The sequence below is a fragment of the Mustela putorius genome, unplaced genomic scaffold, assembly GCF_011764305.1.
Source record: "Mustela putorius furo isolate JIRA1106 unplaced genomic scaffold, ASM1176430v1.1 tig00003853_pilon_pilon_pilon, whole genome shotgun sequence".
Classification (NCBI taxonomy): Eukaryota; Metazoa; Chordata; class Mammalia; order Carnivora; family Mustelidae; genus Mustela; species Mustela putorius.
Window position 1 is genome coordinate 4117436 of NW_025422005.1, and position 27105 is coordinate 4144540.

The 27105-nt window shown below is 57.8% G+C and overlaps 2 protein-coding genes across 3 annotated transcripts; one reads left to right on the forward strand and one right to left on the reverse strand.

Moving 5' to 3' along the window:
• Positions 1-491: 491 nt before the first annotated feature.
• On the reverse strand, positions 492-12478 carry KLHL21 (kelch like family member 21). The gene is made up of 4 exons (XM_013064579.2): positions 11391-12478; positions 8879-9284; positions 4767-4839; positions 492-3712 (listed from the first exon to the last, which is right to left on the reverse strand). Exons 1-4 carry the CDS (start codon positions 12409-12411, stop codon positions 3419-3421), a joined length of 1794 nt encoding a protein of 597 aa, XP_012920033.2. The 5' UTR covers positions 12412-12478; the 3' UTR covers positions 492-3418.
• Positions 12479-19011: 6533 nt separating this feature from the next.
• PHF13 (PHD finger protein 13) lies at positions 19012-26720 on the forward strand. 2 transcript variants are annotated; one of them, XM_004768652.3, is made up of 5 exons: positions 20481-20569; positions 21025-21123; positions 21892-21993; positions 23189-23723; positions 24312-26720. In XM_004768652.3, the coding sequence occupies exons 2-5, from the start codon at positions 21079-21081 to the stop codon at positions 24536-24538; spliced, it is 909 nt and encodes a 302-aa protein (XP_004768709.1). In that variant the 5' UTR covers positions 20481-20569; positions 21025-21078; the 3' UTR covers positions 24539-26720. The 2 variants fall into 2 exon arrangements, with proteins under 2 accessions (XP_004768710.1, XP_004768709.1); XM_004768653.3 differs by lacking the exons at positions 20481-20569; positions 21025-21123 and adding an exon at positions 19012-19391.
• The last annotated feature ends 385 nt before the right edge of the window (positions 26721-27105 follow it).

Below are 27105 nucleotides of genomic sequence, written 5' to 3' on the forward strand. Positions count from 1 at the left end.
ATGGCCTCAAGATGCTCCCTTCCCTTGTCCAGGCCTTGGCCTTTCCCTTGAGTCTACAGGAGGCAGCTTTCTGGGCTTCATGGCGCAAGGGACCCATGGCTTCTCCCCCTAGCCCAGGTCCAACGTTCGCCCACTGCAGATGGGGTCTCAGACCCTAACTTCAGGAGTGGGGGAAAGCGAGACAGTGGGCAGAGTGCCAAGAGGGGGAGTCGGGGAGGCCAAACCTGCTCTGGAGTGGCGAGTGAGGGCAGGACTTGGGCACCTGCGCGCTGCTCGTCCGGGGCTCAGCGTCCTCTTCCCACCACTTCCTACCCTGTAATGATCTGAGACGAGAAAGGGCCTCAGCAGCTTTGCTCCAAGACTGTGAGGAGCCCTGGGCACTGCCAACCTCTGTCCCCTCCCCCACCTGGCACGGCAGCAGCCCTACACTGCTCTGGTTCTGCCCAAAGTTCCCAAGACACCAGCAGCAGAATAAAGACCATGACACTGAGTGCATAGGAAATCGTTTTATTTCAAAAAGTATATACTGAGGGCATCCTACTGTCTTAAATAGGATCCCGGACACCTAGGCCTATTGAACAAATAAATAGGCAAATCTGCCCCACGCCCTGGGACTGGAACTAGATGTTGGACACCAAATGGGGTGTGTCCTTTAGTACATAAGTCTCTGAAATCATATAAATATAGAATACTTTATAGCAAATCAGCATTAAATACCAGTCACTGAATTTTCATAACTTAATTTGTCTCATAGACCGAAAGTTCTGTGCATCCAACACTGACAGTTGCACCCCGAGCCGGCCCATCTCTGACCCCAGCCAGTGTGCAGACATCTCTAAGTGCCACCAGGAGCAGGGAGGGGGAGGGAGGGCCGCCCCCGACCCTGGAACCCCCGCTGGGGTCTGCTGGAACCTGTGCTGCCGGGGCTGCCGCCTCCCCTTCCCACTCTGGTGTCCCAAACCGAAGACGGGGTCTGGGTGGAGGGGACCTGCGGATTCTGGCACAAGCGCAGAGCCTGTCACTGGTGCACACCACGCCAGCCACCATCCGAGTGGCCTCTGGACACAGGGGTGGTCAGTCACGTGGTAGCTCGTCGCAGAAAAGTATGAAAAGGAGAGGAGTAGGAACCGGGACGGACCCCCTGCCATGAGGGAGCTTCTGCGGCGGAGGCCACACAAAGGCCTGAGCGGACACCAGCCCTCATCGTGCCTCTTGTGCAGTCGACAAAGGCTGGTTTTGTACGGAAAACAAGGTGCGTGCAGTGCCCCCATCCCAACCAAAAAGCGTTACAGGATACCTCTCCCTGTAAGTTGCTGACAGCGGGACATCCTTGACCTTGACAGAGCCCAGCTCCACTGGAAGGAGGCCGGGACAGTTCCAGCAACGACAGCACATGTCCACGCTGCACTGCCCACCCTGCCTTCACAGAGCGCGCCACGAGGACCAGGCCTGCATTCTTCCTCTGGGAGGGCGTCCTGCAGACGCGCATCTACCTGTGTGACACATCCCCACACCGAGGGCGCAGACCACAGGGGCTGGCACAGAGCTCTGCCAGTGCTGGGCAGCGCAGCCCTGCCCTCCCCTGCCAGGGGACGAGCCGTCCTGCCTGGGCAGCCTCTGCCCACACTGGAACCAAGGACAGACGCTTTACAGAGCACAGATGACCTCCAAGGGGTTGGCGTGCCGGGAAGGCACTGGAGCCAGAGGAGAGGCATCCCCAGCCTGGGCAGCGCGGAGCCAAATCACCCCTGGGGGGGGCCGGGGGGAGAAGAACAATCCTACCAGGAGGGGTGAAGGCGACACCTGGGCCGCGAAGAAGCCCAGGCCCGAGGGATCCCACAGCCAGGCCTGCCCGGCGCGGGGGAGTCCCAGGAAGGCCCACGACCCCGCCTTCTGGGCACAGTGGGTGTGCGGAGGTGACAAGGCGGGGCACGATGGGGCTGGGAGGGGCTGGCTGGGAGCTGGAGCCGCTCCAGCTGGGGGTCCCGGCGCAGGTCTGATAGTGAGGACTCCCCACCAGGGCACGAGGGGGGGGACCCCAGCCTAAAGCTCTTGAGCCCATGGGGCTTCCTCCCCAGAAGCACCCATGCCCTCTGGCCAATGAAAGTGTTTCAGTGCCACTTAGGAAGGGACAGTGCCAATATGAACGCATTTCCAACTCCGTTCACTGGAAACGGCAACTCAACCAACACGTGCTTTCCATGTTTCTAAGGAGGGAGATGCAGACATCCTCCTCTTTGGAAGCAAGACAAATCCAACCGAAGGTTACTTGGGGACCTTGAGAGAAGACCAGTCACTCCCAAGAGGAAAACAGGGGCCACTGAGCTGTGGAGCTCCCCAGAGCTGCCCCCTCACTCTCCTGGAGAAGCCCCAGGCTCTGGAGGAGCGGGGGGCATCACCCCGCCCTGCAGAAGCAGCTCCAGAAGATGTTAAAGAGTCAATCCAGACTGTTTCTTGCTGCCTCCCTCCCCAACTCCACCCCCTTCTTCTCAGGAAGGGCCACACTGTGTTTCAAAACTTGCAGCCAACCATGGTGGCTGCCCTGCCCAGGGGCTTCTCTGCTCCCACGGGAGGGCGAGGGCACCTGCAGCCATCTGCCCGGCTGCGCCGCCTGGTAAGAGGCTACAACCTGACACCTGTGGGCTTTTGCCCTCTCCGGCATACACCTAGGAAGATGGTCCTGGAGGTCTCCAAGTCAGGTGGACATACCACCTGGAGGGGTGGGCGGATGGGGACACCCAGCCTTGGCCTCAGCCCAGGTTCACTGGCACATCCCTCGAGGGCCCCCTCTTCAAGGCCGCCCTCCGACCCGGTCCCACTGGCCTGCGGCACTGGGATCACACACCCCTGTAAGGAGTGTTCTGTTGTGACGCCCCCACGGGGGGATGGAGCCAGGCAGGTAGATGCCCTCTGTCCGGGGAGCTGGCCTGCTGCGATGTGTGGCACTGGACACGGTGTCTAGGACCCCGTTGTGGCCATCGCCAGCCTGGTTCCCGATGCTCCCAGGTCAGCAGAGCCTGCAGGCCGGGGAGGACGGGCCTGGACACTCCCAGACTCTCAGGGGAGTACTTGTACCCCACAGGTGGCCCTCCTCTCTGAGGGGGGAGCAGGGAGGTGGGGGCAGGGGCAGCAGGAGGAGTCCCCTGCTGCAGCCAGAGACCTTTGCCCGTAGGAGGCTGCTCTTCCTGGACCGAGGGAGGGGCATCGGCAACTAGTCGTGGTCGCAGAAGCTGCGCATCAGGCTCTCCGAGCACAGGAAGTCTCCGGGATCAGATCCCGAAGCTCACTCCACAGCCCGAGCCCAGGCTGCACCTGCTGAACCCACGCAGTCCTGGTGCGCAGAGGTGGGGACTCACCGCCCCCCGACGCAGCCGTGTCATAGTACCTGTGCCGAGGCCCTCCCCGGGCCGGGCCGGGGCTAGTGCAGCTCGTCGGGGTTCTGTGGCAGCCGGGGCCGTGCCACATCTGTGTCACTGCTGCCGCTGTCCAGCTCAAAGCCACGGCCACCCGGGGGCACCTGGGGCATGAACTGGCGGAAGATGCTGACGCTGCCGTGCCAGAAGGTGGGCTCTGGGAGCCGGCCCACGACACTCCAGGCCCGAGTCTCTGGGTCATAGGCCTCCACCACGTCCGAGAGTTCAAACGTATTGTCGTAACCGCCTGAGACGTAGAGCTTCCCTCCAAGGACAGCCAGGCTGCCCCCGACGTGCACCTGTGGGCCCAGGGGAACAGGCAAGTGGTGGCTGGCAGCCAGGGCAGGGCGGAGACCCCCCAGTCTCTCTCCGCAGAGAAGGTGCCCGGGACCCACGGGCAAGGTGGCCTCTGCACCCTTCCCAGAACAGACCAGCATCCTTCCTATACCCCAGCTCAGGAAAGAGGCCCCATGGGGGTCCCAGGCTACGCCTGTTCCCTGTGATGCTGGGAGGTGGCCAAAGCAGCTCTGCTTGAGGCAGGCTCAGTCCCCATCACACAGGTGGGAAAATAGCCCTGTATGGCCGATGGAGGCAGAGCCTGGGCTCTGAACCACAAAACCGGACTGGCGCACCTTTCCCAAACCTGCCATTAATAATGGGTAGGTCATTACGGGGAAAAACAAAGTTGCGTTTCCTAAACGTCAAGTTGCTAACTGGAATGTTGTGAGTTGTGACAACTGTCACAACTGCCATGCAGAGGAGGCATGGGGACAGATTTGGAAATTTTAAGGAAGACAAAAAGAAGACGTGGGTGGGTATATACAACTGTCAGGGACTACAAAAACTGCCCACATGGCCAAAAGCCGCCACACTTCCCCAGCCCCGTCACAGGGTCGGGCTCAGCACCTCTCTTCCGGACCTCCCAGGGTCACTCCTGTCTGACCTCAGGCCCTCTGCTATCCCCTTGTTCACTCTGTTCCAGGCACACTGGGCTGTGAGGCTTTTTCTAAGACCACACTAGGCACACCCAGCCCCAGGGCCTTTGCACTTGCTGTCCCTCGGTGGAATGTTCCTCCCCACATACTCTGACTTACAGCAGGCATCCAGTAAATATGGTTCTGTACGGATGAACTTGCTAAACTGTCTGACCCTGGGATTTATTTAGGGTCTCAGTGCCGCACAGTACGAACTGAGGGAAAAACCTGTCCTCTATTAAGTGAGAGAACGCTGTGAGAAAGGCCTCAACACAGGCCCTGCCCCCCCCGGCCTACTTCCCAAACACACCATGGCAACATGTTAGCCAGAAAACAGGACCAGCCTGTGCTTCCAAGGCCAACCCGTTCACATATTTACCTGATTCATAGATGGGATCTTGTCCCATTCATTCTTCGTGGGGTTATACACGTCCACCTCTGCGGAATCGTCCCTGTGGGTGGGAGAGGAGGGAATGTTCTGGAGCCAGGAGGAAGCATCCTTGGGTGTGAGAAGCTGGAGAGGATGGCCACATAGGCCCTGCTCCTGTGGGAACTTCTTTGATGCCATCTGGCAGTCCAGATGCCGGTGGGACCTTAGCCCTTGTTGGCAGGGGCCAAGTTCAGGCCCACACCAGCTGGCCTGCGTTCTGAGGTCAGAACCAGACCCTGCTTCTCAAACCTGAAGATCGCACCTTCTGGTGCCTGACCCTCCCCACTGCTCTACACCCATGTGGCCTCCCTGCCCTCACGGCGTCCCCCGCTGGCTCCAGATACGAACTCATCACAACTCTTCCCGCCTGTCTCCTCTGTCTTCCAATATGGGCTCATCCTCCCTCCCACGGAGGGCCGGGTCAGGCCATCCTCTGCCCCACTGCCCACCTCCACGCATCCCAACTACTCCGAGGCCACGGCACTCCCCTCGGCTGTCAGCCCCCCAGCCTCCTCCTGTTCCCTGCTCTGTCCTGGATGCCAGGCAGGAGAGCCACAGTCACAGGAGCAAAGTACCAGCGCTGCCCTTCCCTTTGGGGTCAGGATCCTGCAACCTTGACATATTCTCGATCCCTGCCAAAAAAGGATCTCAAAGTCCCAGCTCTGAAAGGCAGAGACACTAACCCCCAAAGAGCAGTGACAGTAACAAGTCATGGCTCAGCAGAAGGGCCAGTCCGTGGGGCGCCTGGGTAGCTCAGTGGGTTAAAGCCTCTGCCTCTGCTCAGGTCATGATCTCAGGATCCTGGGATCGAGCCCCGCATTAGGCTCTCTGCTCAGCGGGGAGCCTGCTTCCATCTCTCTCTCTCTCTCTACCTGCTTCTCTGCCTACTTGTGATCTCTGTCAAATAAATAAATAAAATATTAAAAAAAAAAAAAAAAGAAGGGCCAGTCCGCACGCAGGTTAGGTCTCGGAGAACTGACTGTAGCAACTCCCCACGCTGCCTGCCGCCGTAAGCACAGAGCAGCCACTAGGGCTGGACGTACTCCAAAAAAACCTTACTTATGGACACAGAAATTTGTATTTCACGCAACTTTTCTTTTTAAAAGATTTCATTTATTTACTTATTTGACACAGAGAGACAGAGCACAAGCAGGCAGAGAGGGAGAAGCAGGCTCCCCACTGAGCAGGAAGCCGGACGCAGGGCTCGATCCTGGGACACCGGGATCATGACCTGAGCCCAAGGCAGGCGCTTAACTGAGCCACCCAGGTGCCCTAATTCAACTTTTCACATCATAAAATAACGCTTCTGCTTTGTTTTTTTTCCTCCAACCATTTAAAGATATAAAAACCGTTCCTAGTTTGTGGTCCCCATGATGAGGACAATTAGCAGCAGAGGCTGCCGCTCCCAGCTCCTCCTCCCGCGGGGAAGTGGGCACCCCGGGCAAGGAGCCTCACCCAGGGGCCGAGGCAGGGCACTGGAGAAGGGGGTGGCCCAGGATGGCAGCTGGCAAGGAGCTGAGGCCCCTGCCCAGTGCTGGGTACCCCCGAAAGAGTGGCCTGGGGACGGAAGCCGCCCGGACAGGGGGCATTCTGAGCAGGGCGTTACGTGGCTAATTAGGCTGAGGGGTTCATGAACTCAGTGGCTCTAGGACAAACACTGCAGTGCATCAGAACGAGACCTGGGTTGGGGCGCCTGGGTGGCTCAGTCGTTAGGCATCTGCCTTCGGCTCAGGTCATGATCCCGGGGTCCTGGGATCGAGCTCCACATCGGACTCTGGGCTCGGCGGGAAGCCTGCTTCTCCCTCTCCCTCTGCCCCTGCCTGTGTTCCCTCTCTCGCTGTCTCTCTGGTCAAATTGGTAAATAAATCTTAAAAAACGAGACCTGGCCTTTGCCCACACTGTGCCCCTGGAGGACAATCGGGCTGCCTTTCCCTGCTGCTCACTCTCTCCGCCTGTTCCAGGGGAGGGATTGGGGCAGAGCTGAGCCTCCCGCCCCCAGGCTCTAATGGCTTAGGTGAACCCATACAAAGGAGAATGAATAATGGGCATGGAGGGCACCCTAATGCTTCCATGGGCGGGGGGCGGGGGGAATGTTAGTAACTGACAGAGGCTCGGAGGTGGAGAAGGAAGGCGCCTCAGACACCGGGACGGGGGGGGGGGGGGGGGGGGGCTTCCTCGGAGGAGGGGGGCCTCGGTGTCCAGACTGGCCCTCGCGCCTGTCTCATAGTGCAGGGAGGGCACTCTCAAAGGCGCCCCAGCTGGAACCGCTACTGAAAGGCTAAAGCCAAGGTCCTGGCGCTCTGAGAAGTATTTATAGCTGCCCCACCCCCTCTCTGAAGACATCTACCTTGACTTGGGGGAGGGAGAGCTGGGGGAAGGGTCAGAGGATGTTTTATAATGGACAGAGGCTGGCAGAGATCCCGGGGCGTTCCTGCAGCGCACACAAGGATGCGTGGCAAGTGGGGCCATCTCTCTTCTGGATGTTCCCGCCGAGAAAGCCTGGGAAGGGAGCCAGGGGTCTGGGGGAGCAGAGCGGAGGGCAGAAAAGGCCAGCGCAACGTAGAACGCAAGCCAAGGCTTACAGCTGAGGCTTACATCCTTCCTCGGAGGCTCCCAATGGAGGAGTTTCCTCCCGATGGATGAAACTGCAAGCCAGACCTTACCCTTCCCTCCTGGTCCCAAAGCTTCCAGACAGGCTCTAGGCCAAGAAGGGAGGGGCAGGGACACACACCTATAAGTTCTCGCTCGCGCCCTCTCTCTCTCTCTCTCTCACACACACACACACACACACACACACACTATGCGAAGCAGGCAGGAGCCCCGGGATGCCCACTGGCCCAGGAGGAGAGGGCATTTGGCTGTGGCAGGTCATCAAAACCCCTGACCACCCATCTCTGCCCCACACTGGCAAGGACACAGCCCGGCCCCGGGAAACCATGATACAGTGACATCACACCAGGGCCGGGGCTGGGTATCCTGGATTCCGACCCGGCGCCATCCGGTCAGTCCCCACCCCCGAAGCCTCTGCTGCCGCCTGTGAAACAGGGATGAGCAGCGACGCCCATCGCGTCGGACAGGCACGGAGCAACTCGGAGACAGGCCACGCACAGTTCACGGCCCTCACACGTGCTCCTGTCACCGTCCCTGTGTCCCCCGGGTAGATCTGGGCCCTGCTCCATCCCGGGTCCCTCCCCGTGGGACCCTGAGAGAAGAGCATCGGCTCCACAGAACCATGAGGCCCCCCCGGGCCAGGTCAGGAGAGAATCTGCACACACGCACCGAAGGCCCACGTGCTGCTTGCTGTAAGTCGAGGGCTGGAGCGGAGGCCCCACCGGGCTCTCGGACTGGCAGCCGGGCACGGACACTCTGCTCGGTGAGCACAGGGTCCCTCTGACAAGGCAGCACCTCCCCAAAGACTCAAGTGAGCTCTCCCTTAGACTTAAGATTCAAAATCCCTCTTAGGTAGGACAGGTTTCTTTCTTTAAAAAAAAAAAACAAAACTTTTTAAAAATTTATTTGACAGGCAGAGATCACAGGTAGGCAGAGGCAGGCAGAGAGAGAGGAAGGGAAGCAGGCTCCCCGCTGAGCAGAGAGCCCGATGCGGGGCTCGATCCCAGGACCCTGGGACCATGACCTGAGCCGAAGGCAGAGGCTTTAACCCACTGAGCCACCCAGGCACCCCGGGACAGGTTTCTTTATAATAAATGGTTCGTGGGAACCACCAGGGCCGAGACCAGGATCCTCCAGGTGGAAGAGAAGGCAAAGCAACACACTGGATTTAGCTTCCGGGAATCTCAGAAAGTTCTCTCAACCAACTAACCAAGTCAATCAAGAGATCTAACTCCATCAGTTTGGATCCCCTGACTCAGAACACCTAGAAGCCCACAGAAACTGTTCAGAGAAATGGGGGCAGAACAAAGACTCCAGGTTTAGAAAGGTCTAGCCTGGGATCCCAGCTCGGGCTGCTTCCTCACCTAGGAGATGGGGAGCACGGGGAGGAGAGGCCCGGAGCACGGGGCCTGGGGAGGAAGACGGGAAGAGTTCGGCCGCCGCGGACTCACCTGATGAAGTACATGAGTCCGTTCAGAGTCACCGTCTTGGGGGCGAAGGACCAGGGCGGGAGCTGGCCACAGTCCACCAGCGACCACAGGTCCGTGTCCGGGTGGTAACACTGCATCACCATGGTCTCCTTGCCGGCCAGGGAGCCGATGGCATAGAGGCGGCCACGGCACGCGGTGGTGGAGCAGTTGTCCATGGGGTAGGTCATGGGCTGCAGGGCCTCCCAGGAGTCCGTGGTGTGGTCGTAGCGCTCCGTGCTGTCCGCGGCCACCACGTACAGCAGCCCGTCCAGCACGGACGAGCTGTGGTACTCGCGGGCCTTCAGCATGGGCGCCACCTCCGTCCACTCGTTCACGCTGGAGTTGTACCTCCACACGCAGTCGTAGAGCCGGGAGCCGTCAGACCCACCTGCAGGCACGTGCAGGGGACAGGTCAGCCCCTGCTGACGTGGGGGGAGTCACCCGCCCTGCCTCTGCGAACTTCCCCGAGGGACTCTCCCAGGGGAGGAAGTAACTTTGTTGGGTTTCAATGTAAACATCCTTCCTCTCCCCCCAAAGCCATGGCTGGGGGCTGGCTTCATGCAGGGGTGGAGGTTGTGCACCTGCTGACCACAGCCCAGGAGGGCAAGAGCGCCTCAGGCCGTAAGGACACCGCTCCATCTGTGTGGGTCAAGCAAAGGCCCTGTAGCCGGAATTCTAAGTAAACCGCAACCGCGGTCTAGACACCCCACACACGCTGCCGGACACCTCAACCGAACCAGGGCATCCGACTCAGGGCCAAAACTTCTGGCGAGCCTCAAAGCAGCAGGGTAAGAAGCACAGGGACTGGTTCAAGGAATTCTCGCCTTCCTGGGCAGCCCCCCGCCCCAAAAAAGCCAGTGCCAGGACGAGTGGAACTCGGGGTCTCCAGTTCTTGACTGGGTGCAGGTCACCTACACATGCTCCGTCTGGGTCCATGCATCAAGGCCCACAAGTACAACGTCCACTCTCTCCACGTTTCTTTCAGAGAAGAGCTAACCCCTCGCGCCACCCTCCAGCCCCACGAGTGGGGCCGGCTATAATCATCAACTAAACCAGGCCTACCCGGCACATTAGAATTTCCACAGCGTGAAGGGACCCCAAGCACTCTGGGGGCCACATTGCTGCCTGTCTCCAAAGCTGGCGCCACAGGGCAGAGGAGCAGGACATTCTATCCGTCTCATAGCCCCGAGCTTTTTAAAAGACAAAGCTCTTACAAAGCGCACTCCCCTGCTTTCTTCCTTGTAAAGAATAATTGTCTGGGGCCTCTGACGCGGGCTTTGTCGCCCCCGTGAATTCCCCACAGGCAGCTGTATGGAATGACCCAGCCACCTGTCTAAACCCAAAGGATTAGCTGCTCGGCTGAGACATTTATGGAAGGGGTGTGCGAAGTTGGGCGAGCCGAACTAGTTCTGGGAGGGAGTTCACCAGGCCAGACTTTCATGGGCTGGGAGAGCGCAGCTCCCAACCACAGGGCTGATCTCAGGTCGGAAAGGGACGGATTCCAGCATATTCCAGAAAAGGCTGAAACTCAGCAGCAGGCCGAGGAAGAGCTAAGCGTGTCCTCAAGTCGGGATTCCTCCACTTGTCAACCGGAGATGGGGGGCACCAGAGTTCAGAGCTGGCTTTTTCCTGAATGTGCCGGGCTGGGCACAGCAGCGCTGATGGCTGATGGCCTGCCCCTGCTTCAGTTCACTGACTGATAACAGGCTTCCGGAGCCGGGTTCTTTCCTTATATAGCTGTCACAGACACCGCCCCTCCTCACCCCAGGGAAGAAGGTAGCCCCTTGTCTGAACTGGGATTTCTCTTTAATGAAAAATGTGGGAGATGCCCAGAACTGGAGCAGGCTGGGACCCGCCCAGCATGACTCGGCAGTGTTTTGGGGTTTGGGCCAAGTAACTGGAAGAAAACCTCTTAGCATGTGACCATGTTTACAGTCGCTGGGCAGGGAGCAGCCTAAACACCATGTGACCCCCAGGGCACAGCCTAGGTGCAAGACTGAGGGAACCTTGTCACTGGTGACAGAATGAATGTGTCAGGGGGGGCCATGTGGCTCAGCTGGGCGGGAGAAATCCCCAGGACCCAGAACGGATGTCTCAGGGAGCGCCAGCCCCTGCCTGTCTCTGGATTCCTTAGGGAGAAAAAGAAAGCACCCATTGTATGGGGTGAATGCCCCTGTATCCGCTAACCAAATGGGGGTGGGGGCACCTCCCGAGCAAGGAGGGGGCTCATCCGTCATCTAGGCCGCCCCCCCACCAACAAAGAGCCCACAAGCAGCTGCTCGTCCCCGCTCACACAACGGTCTTCTAGGTCGAAAGCAACAGCTCTAGAAGTGTACCCACTGGCCTGCGCGGGGCGGGGAGGGGGTAGGGAAGGGGCCGCTCTCATTGCGGGGCGGTCCCGGGATTCACAGGTTCCTCCAGCAGGAAAATGCGTTCCCCCAGGGGCGCAGGAGGCTAACCCGGGGTCCCCCCGGCGGGCCCCCAGTGCCCTCACCCGTCACGTAGATGTCGTTGCCCAGCGCCACGATGCTGTAGCCCCCGCCCAGGTGGTCGGGGAACTCGGCCAAGTAGCGCCACTGGCCCGTCTGCGGGTTGTAGCAGTCGACGGTGACCAACTCGTCGCAGTCCTGGTCGCAGCCGCCCACGAGCACGAGGATCTCGGCGAGGCCGGTGGAGGGGCGCGGGCGCATGCGGGGGCAGGGCCCGCGGTCGTGGCGGTCGTAGCGCGCCGCCTGGAAGTCGCGCGCCTCGCGCAGCAGGCGCAGGCAGGGCGGGCAGCGCGCCACCAGCGGCTCGGCCTCGACGTGCGCCAGCAGGTAGAAGCGGCGCACGAAGGGCAGGCGCACGGCCTCGAGCAGCTGCGGCCAGTGCGCGGCGCGGCGCGGCGGGTCCGCGCGCACCCAGCGCAGCGCCAGCTGGTAGGCGGCCTCCTCCTTGGGGACGCACAGCCCGTCGTCGCGCAGGTAGCGCAGCAGGCGCGCCAGCGGCAGGCGCTCCAGCTGCTCCGGGCCCAGCTCGCCCACGTGGCGCAGGATGAAGCGCTGCGCCGCGCTCGCCAGCCCCGCGCAGCTGAAGGCCTCGGCGAAGTCCTGCATGTCCAGGCAGTTGGCCAGGTCGAGCTGCTGCTGCAGGAAGGCGCCGCACGCCTCCTTCACCGCCGGGAACTGCAGCAGGTCGGCGGCTCGCAGCAGCGGCTCGGCGTTGTCGCCGCTCACCGCCACGCGGCCCGTGTAGCTGAAGTCGAGCAGCAGCTGCAGCATGTCGGGCGGCACGCCGTGCAGGCGCACCCGCTCGGCGCGGCTCTCGCGCAGCTGCCCCGCGAACATGGCGCGGAAGTAGGGGCTGGCGGCCGCCAGCACGGCGCGGTGCGCGGGGAAGTCGCGCCCGCCCGCCGCCTCCAGCGTCACGTCCAGGAACTTGCGCTCGGCGCGGAGCTGGCTCAGGCCGCGCAGCAGGCTCAGCGCGTGCGCGGGGTCCGAGAAGGGCAGCACGGCCAGGGGTGCCGGCCGCTCCATGGCGCCGTCGCTGAGGGCACTCGGGGGCGCCGCGGCCGGGGCCAGCGGGAGGAACGCCGCGCGCGCGGCGCCGCCGCTTTAAGTAGTGCCGGGCGGCGCGGCCTCGGGGGCGGGCCCGGGGAGGGGCGGGGCGCCGCTGACCCCCGCCCACTTAACCCCTCCGGGCCCGGCGCCGCCGCCGCCGCCGCCCGCCCCACGGCCCCGGCTGAGTCACCGCCCGCCCGCCTCGCGTCCGCGCCTTTTCGGGGCTGCCGGCGGGCCCCCGCTCGAGCCGGGCGCGCGGGGCGACTAGAGTCCTCTCTCCGTCCGGGCTCGGGGACTCTAGAGTCCGCCCGCGGCCCACCGGGCCCGGCTGCGGAGCGAAAGCCAGCGGGGGCGAGCTCCACGCCCGGAACCGAGCCACCCGTTTCGCGCCAGACTTCACTGCGTCGGCCCCGAGCCCCCGGGCGGCTCGCTACAGTGCCCTTTTCTTGTTTTGTTTTGAATTCCACCGGTTCCAAGCGTTGCTGGTTAGCCGTACCGCTGGGCAGATTTCGGAGGACGGGATTTCCATGATTCAGGACCAAAGCTTGAACAAGTATAAGCTCATTAGAGTTTTTTTTTTTTTTCTTGGCGCATTTATGAGTGACACGGGGCCAGCTGCCAGGAATCCGCTCCACTGTGTTCCTGCAGGAGTTTCAGACTTGACTAACTCGGTCATTAACTTTCGTCAGCGCACAAGGGGCAGTTTTAGTCGATCCACGGAGACTCGGGCTCCAGAGCTGCCTTGAGAAGGGGCCAGGCCTGCTCAGGCTCGACCCGGGACCTCCTGGCCCCTCTCCTGGAAATGCGAGGCGGAGGGTAGGATGCGGTGGCAAGAATTCAGAAGAACCCACTATGAGGCTGAACAAAAGGCTCAAGGACCAGAAAATTATAATAATACAAGTAATGTAAATAATTCCGGGGCAAACAGGTTTTGTATTCCGGGAGAGGGGACAGGAGGGGCCCTGGGACAGGGCCTTTAGTTCAAGGTCAGACAGGGGACTGCCTTAAAAGCCAGGGGTGTGGGCGTTCAGGAACGTCTCAGTCATTTGTGAGGTGACTGTGAAGAAAGGAATCTTCCTTATTTTGGTTTCAGGAGACACAGTGCCTGCCATGGTTTTTCTTTAATGTAAGCTTCGCCCACTTTAGCCAAGACCCTTATTTCAACTCCAGTCCTTTTGTTTCTCTGAAGAAATCTGGGTTTTGGTTATTCAATAGCCCCCACCCGGACCCCGGAGGGCCTTGCAGACATTCCTGGGCGTCACCTCACCCACTCGCCCACGTGTGTGTGTGTGGGGGGGCAGGCACACTGGGTGGGGCTGGGGGGCTTTAATGTCATTTCTTGGTCCCAGCTAAGCCGGTGCAACCTTTGGAGAAGACATCTGTCTCTGAAATGCAAACTACAGGCTTTCCCTTGTCCTCATGAACTTCATCATCTTGCCATGAGAATGTATCTGGTCCACATTTCGGCATGGGAAGCGCAGGCCTGAGTAAGAAAACATTCAGGTACCCAGGCAGCTGCCCTGTTGCCCATAGATGGACTGTTCACACAGCAGCATTCCTGGGCCCAGGAGCCCCGCCAATAGCTTACTTGCACAGGCTTTGTGACAAGAAAGTCTGAGTAGCCAGGAAGTGGGATGTTTGCGGGGAAAAGTACTCCAGTCCCTCTGGGTCAGAGCACGTCCACCTTGCGGAAAGCAAAGCTTTACTAAATCAAAAATGTTTCAGCAGTGAAGAATGGAGTCCAACTATTTCGTGTAACTATTTAAATAAATCAGCCTTACTGTGAAGGCTTGATGAATGATGATGATGCCTATGTTTACTGAAATGGAAAGATACTCACGCTGTCCTGTCGAGCAAAAAATCTGATTACCCGCAGTGTGGCCCGGTTTGTTGTGTGTGTTCCTGCGCCTACAAAACAATTGTGAAGGTAACATATTCTCCAGGTGGTTAGGTTTGTTTTGTACGGGCTTGCCTGTATTTTCTGTTCTGTGTATTAAGGAAATAACAATACAAATTTAAAATAAAATTAAAAGTTCAGTTTTTGAGAAAAAAGGTATATTAATATCCAGGACCTAAAAGGGGAGCATTTGAAGTCATGGGTACATATCTAAGTCAACAAAGGAATGCGGTCAGAAAATAAACAGATTTAGCCTCATCAGCTGTGTTTGGAAATTTGAAGAACTTACTAACCCAGGCATGCTATCTGTTCCTTTTTTCACTCATCAACCTTAAGAGTTCAAGATGGGAATGTGAGAAATTCATTTGCTGAAGTAGGACCATGTGATCGATACAGTTGGCAAACTCTTCAAATGTCATTCCATAGCCAGCCATGATAAAAACACTAGTGTTTGGTAAGAAAGGTGTTAACTCTAGTCAACGACCCATGGTTTAGGGGGAAAGTTTATATTTGAAGGTTAAACTTCTGGGGAGAGGGTGGCTGGTGGGCTGGGGGTGGTAAGGACAAAAAAAAAAGATTAAACTTTAAACCATAAAAGTTTTAAAAATTTACCTCTTCCACAATCAGGAAAGTGGTCTCTGCGTGAGTAACTTCTTTATGATAATGTAATTTAACATGATTTAACAAATAATGGTACCATTTCATTTTAAACATTTACACTCTGCAGTTTTGATCTTGGAATGCTAATTTTAGGCAGACAGGACAAGAGGGCACGGAGATCATTTTACAAAAGCCACGGTTATCCTTTTCTCTCCCCTCCGAGAACATTTAGGAACACAAACTTCAACACTGATACCATCAAAAAGAGATTGTGGCTCCTTTGCTATGGTACACCCTGATTCATTCTGTTTCTGCAGCACCTAAAGTGTGGCTTGTGATGAACTTACTCTATGTAAAATTTCCTTTAAGGAATGCTACAGTATGCATTATTATATGTAAAGGAGACACTCTAGATCAAAACATTTCAACAGTATCTGGCATAGCGTAAGCTATTAATCTTTATGGTTTACCGGTATGAGCGGTAACACAGCAAATTCATTTGATCTCGGTGCATAAGTTATTTCCCTTGTTATACAAAGAGTTGACAGTACATGGCTTAAAAATAGTTTATTAATGACTTAAAACTATTCACACATACATATATACATATACATATATACACATATATATATTCATACAGTGGTAAAGCTACTAAAAGTTGAAACAAGACTTGGAATTATCACTTCTTTTTCCTCTCCTGGGGACGGAAGTGGAAAAGTCAGAAAATTGCTGCTGGGAATGATCCATATGAATTCCATAGTATTAAAGCTGAGCCACCAACAAGCATTTCTGGAAAAAACAAACCTTTGGTTATGTTCATGCCTGCACTCAAGCACTGAGTTATAATGGGAAGCAGAAATCTTTCCTGAATGTTCCCCAAATGAATGTAGTGTGGCCGGTAAGATTTAGAAAGGTGAAGCTATATTTGGTAACCCAATTAAAATAACTACATTCTCGGGACGCCTGGGTGGCTCAGTTGGTTAAGCAGCTGCCTTCGGCTCAGGTCATGATCCCAGCGTCCTGGGATCGAGTCCCACATCGGGCTCCTTGCTCGGCGGGGAGCCTGCTTCTCCCTCTGCCTCTGCCTGCCATTCTGTCTGCCTGTGCTTGTTCTCTCCCTCTCTCTCTCTCTGATAAATAAATAAAATCTTTAAAAAAAAAAAAAAAATAAAATAACTACATTCTCAAGTTACTTACTGGGAAACTATGGTATTCTTAGTATTTTAAAACTTGTCACAACCTGTGTGAACGTTGGTTTTTTTCTTCTTTTCCAAAGAACTAGAATCATCAGATTTGTCTTTTTTTAATTTTTTTTTTTTAAGCAGAAAACAAGGAATCACGGACTCTGAGAATCTGGCTACTGTGGAGAATGCTTTTGCATTAATCCTTGAATTCCAAATTTGTCCCTTGGAGCCCAGGTGTAGTACAGGACACCTGAGGAATAAACTAGGTAAACCAACTACATTCTCCCACGTGTACATATTATGCTATTGAATCTGGGTCAGTTATTGGTAGTCTAGTCCTTCCCTGAGTCTAGGGATAGGATGGTACATATAATGTTGAGATCTCCTCCAAACTGCTAAATTTCTAAGGGGAATCAATGGGAGGACGCCAAGACGGTCCTCCATGAAAATACTGGAGTGGCAGGCAGGGAAACAAGCAGACTGCATCAGGTAGCACTGGTCACATCTGTGTACTAAGAACTACTTATGAATAACTTATTCGAGAAATATCTATTGTGGGAAGCCTGGGTAGTTCAGGTCATGATCCCAGAGTCCTGGGATGGAGACCCATGTGGGGTTCTCTGCTCAGTGGGGAGCCTGCTTCTCCCCCTACTCTGCCTGTAGCTTCCCTTGCTTGTGCTGTCTCTTTTTCTGTCAAGTAAGTAAATAAAACTAGAAAAAAAAGAAAACCTATTGAATACCTATTCTGAGCAAGAGTTATCACTGTTACATGACACAACCCAGGTTTGGAATGTTCTTTCCTCAGTGTGACTGAGGGGTTCCATTCAATATAGATTCCCGAATTCTAGGGTTTTGTCATCAAGTCCATTAATTTTTTTTACCCGATGTGGGGCTCAATCTCAGGACCTTGAGATCATGACCTGAGCCCAAGGCAGAGGCTTAACTCACTGAGCCACCCAGGTGCCCCCATCAAGTCCATTATAATAATGAACAAATTCTTTATTTCACTTTAATGGGAAGGAGACTTAGTATTTACTATGTGAAAAATTACATCATAGTCAACACTGATAAGTTACAAAAAGTCCCTTATTTGGGGGCACCTGGCTGGCTAGTGGGTTAAAGCCTCTGCCTTTGGCTCAGGTCATGATCTCAGGGTCCTGGGATGGAGTCCCGCATCGGGCTCTCTGCTCATCGGGGAGCCTGCTTCCCCTCCCCTCTCTCTGCCTGCCTCTCTGCCTTCTTGTGATCTCTGTCTGTCAAATAAATAAATAAAATCTTAAAAAAAAAGTCCCTTATTTGTACTTATCTCCAATCAATATTCTTTTCAGCATTTACACGTTAAAACTAACGACGCTTCGTGGGGGCCCTTCTTACTCAGGCAAAACAAGCTGCTCCTGGTAATCCGGCCCTGGGCAACGCTGACTGACCTGAGGACATTTGCTCTGGCCAAGGTGATCAGGTAACATTCTAAATGAGGCTAAGTGACCTGAATGTGACCACTCTCTTAAGAAGCTGTCGGTGACGTTTCCACAGGCCGAGCCGGGCTTCAATCTTACTTTCTAGAGACCGTCAGTTTGTTTCCACACTGGGGAGCCCTCCAACCCGGGAAGGCACTGCTGAAGCCACAGTAAACGACCAGGTATGGAGAAAGGAACTAGATCAAACTTTTGTAAGTTTAGGAAACTGGGGCTCAGGAAGGTACTTCTGAGACAAACCCAGCACCTCGCCGGCAGTCTCCTTCGGGACTGTCCCCATCGGAACCGCAGCAGGCCGCCGGCGAGGGCTTCCTCCCAGGTTCTCCCAATCAGCCTTCGGATTCAGCAGGTCCGGGGGTCAGTTTTCTGACTCGAAGTTAAAATTTCACGTCCCTCCTCGTTAACGCGGTTCCTTTGTCTTCGGAGCCGCCCAGCCCGCACTGAATCACCGCCCGTCGAACGGTTCTCGGAGGTTCGGCCGCCCGGCCTGCTCCGGGGCTTCCGCGCAGCCGACCACCTCCCAGCCGGCGGCCAGTCGTCGGCCTTCGGTGCGGGAACCTGGGAGCCCCGCAGGCCCAGCGGGTGAGCCCCGCCAGCTCCGTCAACGACCGGTGAAGCCAGTCGGTACCCGATGCCTGCGCCGCGCTTCCCCTCACCCGCCGCTGGAGCCCGGGGCGGGAGACGCCGGTGATCCCGGGAAAGTAAGCAAACAGGGTGGTCCCAAGATCAGACCGAGGAGAGGGGAAAGCGAATGTGAGACCAACCTCTCCCAAACCCCGGTAACCCCGGCACCGTTTTCAGAAACGCCGATCCTCGACACCCCACGCGGGTCCCACAGACACCGGGAGATCCTCGCTCCCGCCGTCCCAGGACCCCCGGGCCCGGAGGAGCCGGCCAGAATACCCCGGCCGCGAAAACAAGTTGGCCCCGCCGGGTCCGAGCCCAGGGGGCGGCCGCGACGTCAGCGCCCGTCGCCCCCGCTGCGGCGACCACGGCCCCACAAAGGGGCACGAACCCCCAAGTCCAAAGGGAGAGGCAGCCGCCGCCGCCGCCGCCGCCCTCCTCGACCAAGGCCGTCAGCCCCGCCCCCACCCGCCGCAGCAACCCCCTCCCCTCGCCCCCGCGGAGACCGCGGCGCTACCGCTCGCGCCGCCCCTCCCCCATCGCAGAGCCAGCGCGAGCCTCCGCACCTCCCCCGCTCCGGCAGCCTCTGGTCCCGGAGACACCGCCCCCACAAACCGGGCAGCCGCCGCGGAGCTCTATGGGGGCTGGAGTCCGCGAGGCGGCCTTTGTGCGCCTCAGAAGCGGAGCTGGGACTACTACTCCCACAATGCTCCGCGTCCACCCCCGCGCCTTCGGCTTCCCGTCGCCCACAGACTACATTTCCCGACAGCCCTCGCGGCTCTCCCGCCCTCCCTCCCGAGACACGAGCCGAACTGGGCGTCAGGTCGGGGAGCGGGTCGGGTTCCCGCTCGCCGCCGCCGCCGCCGCCCCCCGCAGCGACTCTCCCGCTTCTCCCACCGCGCCGGCCGCAGGAGCTGCATCGCCAACTCTGCTCGGCCGTGGAGCTGCCGGCCCGGGAGCACTGAGCCCGGGACGCAGCGCGCCGAGCCCCCTCATCATCTCCAGCCGGGGCGACCCCTCCCGGGTCCGCCCTCGCTCTGCGTGGCCGCCGGAGCCCCCAGCCCTGAGCGGCTCGGTGGCCCGGCGCCCGCATCCCGGGCCCCTGCACTCCCGTAGCCGCCGCCCCCCACCCTGAACATGGACTCCGACTCTTGCGCCGCCGCCTTCCACCCGGAGGTGAGTGAGGGCTGCGTCCCGACCGCCCCTGACCATCTCGACTCCAGTCCTGCGCTCCCCAAAGCCGGACCCCCGCCGGCCGAGCGCCGCCCTCCCCTCCCCCAGCCTTCCCTCGTCGCCCCCTTGGGCGCCCAACCCCGCCCCCCACTCGGGCCCGCGCCGCGTCCTCCCTGCCGGCCCTCGCCTCGGCGTCCCTATCGCGGGCGTCCGCGTCTTCCCGGCGCCCCTTCCCTCGGGCCGCCGCGCCCACCCCTCCCCGGCCTCGCGTAGCCCCGGACCCGTCTAAGCCCCCGGCCCCTCCCCGCCGGCTTGGCTTACTCCTTCCCCGCCCCCGGGGACCCAGTCCCAGCCGCCGCCGCCTCGCGTTCCCGCTTCTCTTAGGAGCCCCCTCCCCCTTCCCGGAGGGGCTCGCGGTCCACCTCGGACGGGGACTCCGCTCCGCGCGCCCCCGCCTGCTCCCTTAATCCCCCGGGCCCGGTAGTCCGCGCCCCGCCCCCTGACTCCCGCGCGGCCCCCGCCCCCTTCGGAGCCGGGGGGCCTCGTCCTGCCGGGTCCCCACCCCCGCAAACACCCGAGTCGAGCCCCCCACCCTCCGCTCGCTCTCCTCCCCCTCCGAGGCCCCCGCCCCCCGGCCGCGGGCTCTTTCGCCCCGCCCCGGCTCCCCCTCCTTCCGGGGATCGGCCCTCGGTTCTCCCGGGCGGCCCCTCCGGCGCCCCCGCCTCGGTGCCCTCTCCCTCCCGAGGCCCGCGGGGCCGGGGTGCGGGTCCAGCAGCAGGCGGGGTGGGGGAGGCGGCGCCGGGCGCGTTCGCCCGCCGCGCTGCCGCCTCGGCGGTTCGCGGGGCCCACCAGCTCCGGACCCCTAATCCCGCCCGGCTTCCCGCGTCCCCTCCCCCGCGGGATGGGCCCCGCACCTTCCGGGGCCGAGTGTCGGCGGGGGGCGGCTTCCGCGGAGGGCGGGGAGGGGGCCGCACCGCCATCTGCTTTTCCTAAAGGCGGCGAGGCGGGCGGGGCGGGGGCGGCGCAGGTCCCTCCGCCCCGGGCCCGCGGGCGCCACCGCCTTGCGGTCGGCGTCCAGGCCCCCGACCCACTTGTGCGTGTTCCCCGCCGAAATAAAAGTTCTCCCCGAGAGTTTGAGGGCCGAGGGCTGCGGCCCTCCCGCCGCGGCCGGAGCGCGGGCGGTCAGTTCTTCCCGGGGGTGGGGGCAGGGTCTCTCCGGCGCAGGAAATGCCGGGGCCGCTCCGAGGCGGGTGCTCGGCCAACCTGCGCGCCCCCCGGGGTCCGTGCGGCCGGGGGTGGGAGGCGGAGGTGGTCGGCTAGAACCTAGTGGAGAGAATAGGAAGTGGGGCCCTTGGAAGGAGAGCTGCGGGCAGCACGGCGGGTGCCCGCCGCTTTCTCTGCCTTCGGTCCTGGGAAGGGGCTGGGCTGGGTCCAGGAACCCACCCCCCAGTTTCCCGTCCCGCGTTCGTCCTTGGCGGGTAGTGGGACCCTGGGCCCTGGAAATGGTAGCTGAGCACGTCAGGATGGGGTTGGGGTGGGTGCTGAAGTGCGTAGAGGAGACCTCGGTAAATACGCTAGTCCAAGCCCGAATAAAGCAGTTGTTTTGCTTGTAGCAAATAAGGCTTCTTTCTCCCAGAGCGGCTCTTGCTCAGAAGAAAAACCCTTCTTGTTGAGGGCGTTTCTAGATTGAATGGAGACTGGACACAAGCCAGACCCCTCCTATTTCATTTTCAAGGTGCAAGTAAACCCAGCCTGAGCATTTCTGGTTTATTTTCTGAATCAGAGTAAATCAGAGTTTATTTTCTGAAACTAGAAAGGCCGCAGCAGGGGAGGGAGAAGCAGGAAGTGCTAGGAGGAGGGGGTCCGCCTGCAGCCCTGGCTGGGGAGGGGTCAGGCCTGAGTGAGCTTTGGAGGATCAGGGGCAGTTGACTTCCGAAGAAGTCACTTAAAATACTTTGATTTCAGGGGTGCACAGGTGGCTCAGTGGGTTAAGCAGCGGCCTTCAGCTCAGGTCATGATCCGGGGGTCCTGGGATGGAGCCCCCCATCAGGAGCCTGCTTTTCCCTCTCCCTCCACCTGCCCCTCTGCTTGTAAATAAATAAGTCTTTAGAAAGATACCTTGGTTACAGCTGCAGCTGGACTTTGTTTTCAAAATGGAAAATCTGTAGCAAAAAAGTAGTTGTTAGAGCTCCTGATAGGCCTGCAGACCATGATAATGTTGGAAAATGCCACTAAGAAGTAGACTCTTGCACGGGTTTTTATCTCCTGCCCGGTTTCCCAGCATGCTCGGCGGAACATCACAATACCCCTCTTTCAGCCTTCTGAGTGCAGTGTTATTTCTTGACCCAAACCTACCTTATCTTGTTTCTGAGAGTGTTTGTAAATGTAGCGGTGTGTTTTCCAGTGGCTGACAATAGAAGCTCCAGCTGGCTTCGTTTTGTTTCTGGGTTCCACCTGCAAGTGCCTCGTCTCACATGTGCCCCATCTTCTCGCCCGCTAACAGGAGTGCTCCCCCAGTTACAAGAGGCGCAGGACTGTGGAGGATTTCAACAAATTCTGCACCTTTGTCTTGGCCTATGCTGGCTACATTCCTTACCCAAAGGAGGTAAATCTATGTGCTTCTGCTGGCAGTGAAACCAGTGGCCGGGTGGGGGTCTGGGAGGGGGTCATGTAGGGGGACGCCAGACAGCTGCCAGGTAGAAGCCTTTCTTGAAAACAGCCCAGCCTGGCAGGTGGTTCTGAAAAGTCTGATGGAACACGCAGGCTTATCTAGAAAGGATTTACTAAACTTCTGAGTGTTGGTTTGCAGGTGACTGTATGATGGCCATCTGCCCTGAATCTCCAGGGCTTACTGAGGGCCTGCAGTGGCCGGGAAGTGTATTACAACATCTGGGACGGGTGCTGTTCTCGGTCCCCATTTTACAGAGGAGGACGCTGGGGCACAGGCCTGGGGTGCCGCCGGGTGGTTAGGGTCCACACTGTCCTTCCTGGTGAGCAGCTGGCTGCTTGCTATGTGCATCGTATTATAGAATCTTGGGGACTTGTGGCACAAATCCCGTGTTTTAAGGGATTTTTTTTTCCCCGTGCTAGATAATGGGTAGAACTGAGAACCGCTGTTGTCACGGTGCTCAACCTTGTCTTGTTCAGGGCTAACAAGAAAGGAATCTGGTATTTTGAAGAGACCAAACCCCGGCACTGGCTTATCTTTTCTGTTTGCTGTGTACGTGGGTAAATGCTTCCTTTGTGCTACGCAGAATGTCGCCACTCTTTGCAAATAAAATGCTTGAATGCTGTGAAGGAACTGTAGGGATTTAGCTCACTGCTTTGGGGCAGTAATTATGTAGTTTGATTTTGTAGTATTTGGGGATCTCTGCAGTTTCTAGAAAGAGCATCAGGAACTCTCAAAACTAATTTAAATTCATTTAATTAAAAAGTACACCCCTTGGGGGAGGGCAAATGGAACGGAGATTTTACAGTCTGGGAAAGGTAAGGGGTAGGAGAGGGTATTCTTGGCAGCTTTCTAGAGGGTTAGAGAGCATCGAATGAGTTCCTGGCTCTGGGACAGGGGCTGAGGGCTCAGCAAAGGAGCGTTTTCCTCCTGGTGGGTTAGCATTCTATCTGGAAGGTCGTGGTACAGTACTCAGGACACCATTCCAAAAGAGCACCCCTTAGAGAGCCGAGAAGGTTATGGTCCTGATAGCCCTTGTCGGTGGGCTGGGGGCGCGCCCAGGGAAGCTCTGCTCGTCATGGGGACTGGGCACACCGCTCGACCCCGGCTACCTGTGCTTCTGTCCTTTCAGGAACTCCCTCTGCGGAGCAGCCCCAGCCCTGCCAACAGCACCGCCGGCACCATTGACAGCGACGGCTGGGACGCTGGCTTCACTGACATTGCGTCCGCGGTGCCCCTGCCGGTCTCCGACCGCTGCTTCGGCCACCTGCAGCCCAGCCTCCTGCAGCGGGCCAAGCCCAGTAACTTCCTGCTGGACAGAAAGAAGACAGACAAGCTGAAGAAGAAGAAGAAGAGGAAGCGAAGGGACGGCGACGTGCCTGTGGAGGAGGGGTACATGGGGAGCCTGCTGAAGCTGGAAGCCGCCGACCCCTACGTGGGGACCCCCACCAGTCCCGCCCTGCAGGATATCCCCCAGGCCCCCGGCGAGCCCTGCTCAGGCTGGGACTCCGACACCCCTTCCAGCGGGTCTTGTATCACTGTGTCGCCTGATCAGGTCAAAGAAATAAAAACTGAAGGGAAACGGACTATTGTCCGGCAGGGAAAGCAGGTGGTGTTCCGGGACGAGGACAGCACTGGCAATGACGAGGACATCATGGTGGACTCAGGTGAGTGGCCCCTGACGGGCTGCCGGGGCCCGAAGAGTCGTCCCTTCCCTGAAGGGTGACAGCAGAGTGTGCCCACCGCCCCTAGGGAGGCAGGTATCCGAAGGTGGACACCTAGGTGTTTAGGAAGGGGGTGATTGCGGCCAGAAACAGCTGAGGTTCCGGGACAGGCCTTAAAATACGAAAGTACAGGGATGCCCGGGTGGCTCAGTCGGTTAAGCGGCTACCTACGGCTCAGGCTATGATCCCAGCATCCTGGGATCGAGTCCCACATTCTGCTGCCGCTCTGCCTGCTTGTGCTCGCTCGCTCTTTCTGACAAATAAAATCTTAAGCAAAAAAAATGAAAATACATACAGCTTCCCAGTCAACGTCTCACGGCTAGTTCCTGGGGGCGCCGCACACGGTCCAGTGTCCCTTGTCATGCACGGACTGCGCGGCCTGCCCTCGAGTGTGTGTGTGTTGAGGATCAGGCTTCACTGCGGCTCTGCTGCTCTGCCCTGTCCCTGCCTGGGCTGCCGGGAGGGATCCCGCTGGGGAGGGGCCGCAGGAAGTGTTTTTGCTCCTCTTCACCTGCGTGTCTGTCCCTTCAGATGATGACTCCTGGGACCTCGTCACCTGCTTCTGCATGAAGCCGTTTGCCGGCCGCCCTATGATAGAGTGCAACGAGTGCCACACCTGGATCCACCTGTCCTGCGCGAAGATTCGGAAATCCAACGTTCCGGAAGTGTTCGTCTGCCAAAAGTGCCGGGACTCCAAGTTCGACATCCGCCGCTCCAACCGCTCCCGGATGGGCTCGCGGAAACTGTTTCTGGACTGACTGCTGGCGAGCGAGCAGAGCGTGGGCGAGGAATCCGAAAGGACGAGGGGCCTTTTGGCTCCTCTCTTAGTTGAGCACAGAACTCTCAGCTCTGGTGCGGGCAGACCCCTGCCGTTCAGGTGCCTAAGCCAAAGGACAGGCTGTCCAAGGTATGACCTGTACATAGCCAGTGACTGAATAAAATCCTCGTTGGCCAAAGCTGCTGCTAGAGCTGTGTTCTCTGCAGTGGAGGCGGACTCACCACCCGAGTCCAGTGGGTTCGACTCGCCTGCAGGTGAGGGCGGCGGTAGTTGTGGATTCTTGCTATCATGGTTAACAAGCTCCCGCCAGTTGGAACCAGTGCTATTTTCCTGCTTCCGCTGTCTTGGGAGAGGAGATGTTCAGTTTCCCAGGCCTGTTAACGAACAGCCATACGTGTAAGCTTTTTCTCAAGTGTAAGTCTTTGACCGTAAGTGTCTGTACAGCAACCATCGAGCTGCCCCTACCTTCGTGGCCTGCCCTCTCCCTGCCTTGGCTGCTACCTGTCTGTCCCCGCAGGCTCCCAGCTGGAGTCGTCTGGTCTCACTGTGAGAGGAGCCCTGGGGCGGTGGCTAGCTAGTGATCCCTAGGTTTCCTTCTGTTTGTTCAAAGGGATAGTATGTGGCCGCTTCTTGGCGGAAAAGGGGTTGGTTGGGGGGTTGAGGTGGCCTGTGTTCATAACTCAGTTTCCTGTTTTGCACGATGTAAAAAACCTGTCTTTTTGCACGATATAGCCAAAAGTATTGGCAGATTTCTGCTGGGGTGCCCTTCCCAGTTGGTGTGTGAGGTCCTAGGGGTGCCCAGGCGAGCTGTTTTCAAGCAAGAGGGCACCTGGAGTCTGTCCTCTCTTTCCCTCACTTTGTTCCAGTAGCAACGTCAAGGTTAAGCCGTCACAGGAACAGCGTTCCTCTGCATCATGCGGTAGAGAAGACTCGAGGGGAAGGCCTCTCCTGTGGTTGATTCTTAGGATGCCCTCACACAGGCTGGCCTGCTGGTCTCACGGGGCACGGTCAGAATTTGAAACCTTTTTCCTTTCGTTTTGTTTTTTTTTTTGGTTTGAAATTGGTGAGTGAGCGATACGGCAACATTGGCCTCCAGGAGTATACCACTGAGCCGTGCAGACTTCTTTAGATCTGAACTGGGACCCTGAACTGGGGAAGCACGAAAGGGGAAGAAGGCCCAAGTTGGTCATACTTAGTTATAGCAGGGCAGACCCCCAGCCTCCCTGCTGGGGTCTTCATGTGGCGCCCTCGTGCTGGGGGACTCTGTTCCCATTCTCTCCCCGAGGCACCAAGGGGCTTGAACGCGAATTGGCTGACCAGAGCCCGTGTTCTGCGCTAGTATCGTTCATCCTTCGCCAGCCAGCTGCTTTTTGTTTTTTGTTTTGTTTTTAATTCTGTTGCTTATATTAACACAGAAATAGAGAGAAGTAGTTTCTGAAACCCAGTTGATCGTGAAGATCCCCAAGGGAGAAGTTCTGCTGTAGAGAAGAGTAGTAAGAAGCAGGCTTCGAAACCGCTTTCTCCCCAGACGGCTGTCTGGCTCTGATGAGGGCAAACGTCCAGGCAAAGTCGGAGAGGAATTTGCCAAAGATCTGCCCCTTGACATCGCCTGTCCCGTGTCTTCACCACGATGATAGCCAAAGTTCCAAAGTGTTTTTCTTTTTTAAAAAAAATCTCCACGAAGTTTTAAAAGTGCATTTAAAAATACGTGTGGTTTTAGAGTGGAACTGCCAGGCCTGGTGATTGCTGCGTCGCTCTTAGAAGGTTCCACGCCTGGTGACGCCTCTGGAAGGTGCTTGATAGTCATTTTGATCTGTTTCCTCCATTTCCTTTTTGTTCTTTTAACGGACGTATCTATCCCTGTGGGTGGTGTCTAGGAAGTCAGGACACCTTGGTTTTGTGTTAGCTTGAGCTGGGCAGCTGCAATCAGCTTTATGCAAATTAGGCGTGGCCCATCTAGGGGCTCCTGGTTGATGGCTAATGAAGTGGGGAGGGAAAGCTGTCACCCCAAGAGTAAGCCCCTCACATTGGCATTGGCCAGGCCAGACACTTAACATCGTTTACATGGTTCTGTGTAATTATAAAGTTTATGTGTATAAAGCGAAGCTGTTTCTGTGAAACTGTATATTTTGTAAATAAACATATTGCTACTTTGAGGTTCATGCCTAGCTTCAGGTGTTTGTTTTCTCTGGGGAAGGACAGTGGTGTCTCTGCTCCCGTCATCAACTCTCCCAAACCATGATGACATGGAGACGGGGAGGTCACGTCAGAGTCTGGTGTAGCAGGACGAGGACTGCCCTAGTGAACTCTGCAGGACCAAACCACGGTGTGAACAGACCAGAATGGCCTTCACAGTTGCACCATGCTGTGGGTTAGCTTAAGCCCCTGTCAGTGGTTACCTCCGTGCAAGCCGATTTGCAGCCTCCCAGGGGTGCTCATTCTGCCTCTTTATACTCGGGGTTCCCCATCCCTGTGCTTTTTCTGTCACTCGGCCGGGTCTAGTGTGAGTCACCTAGTTCTTCCTTTCGAGCAGCCAAGATCCACGCA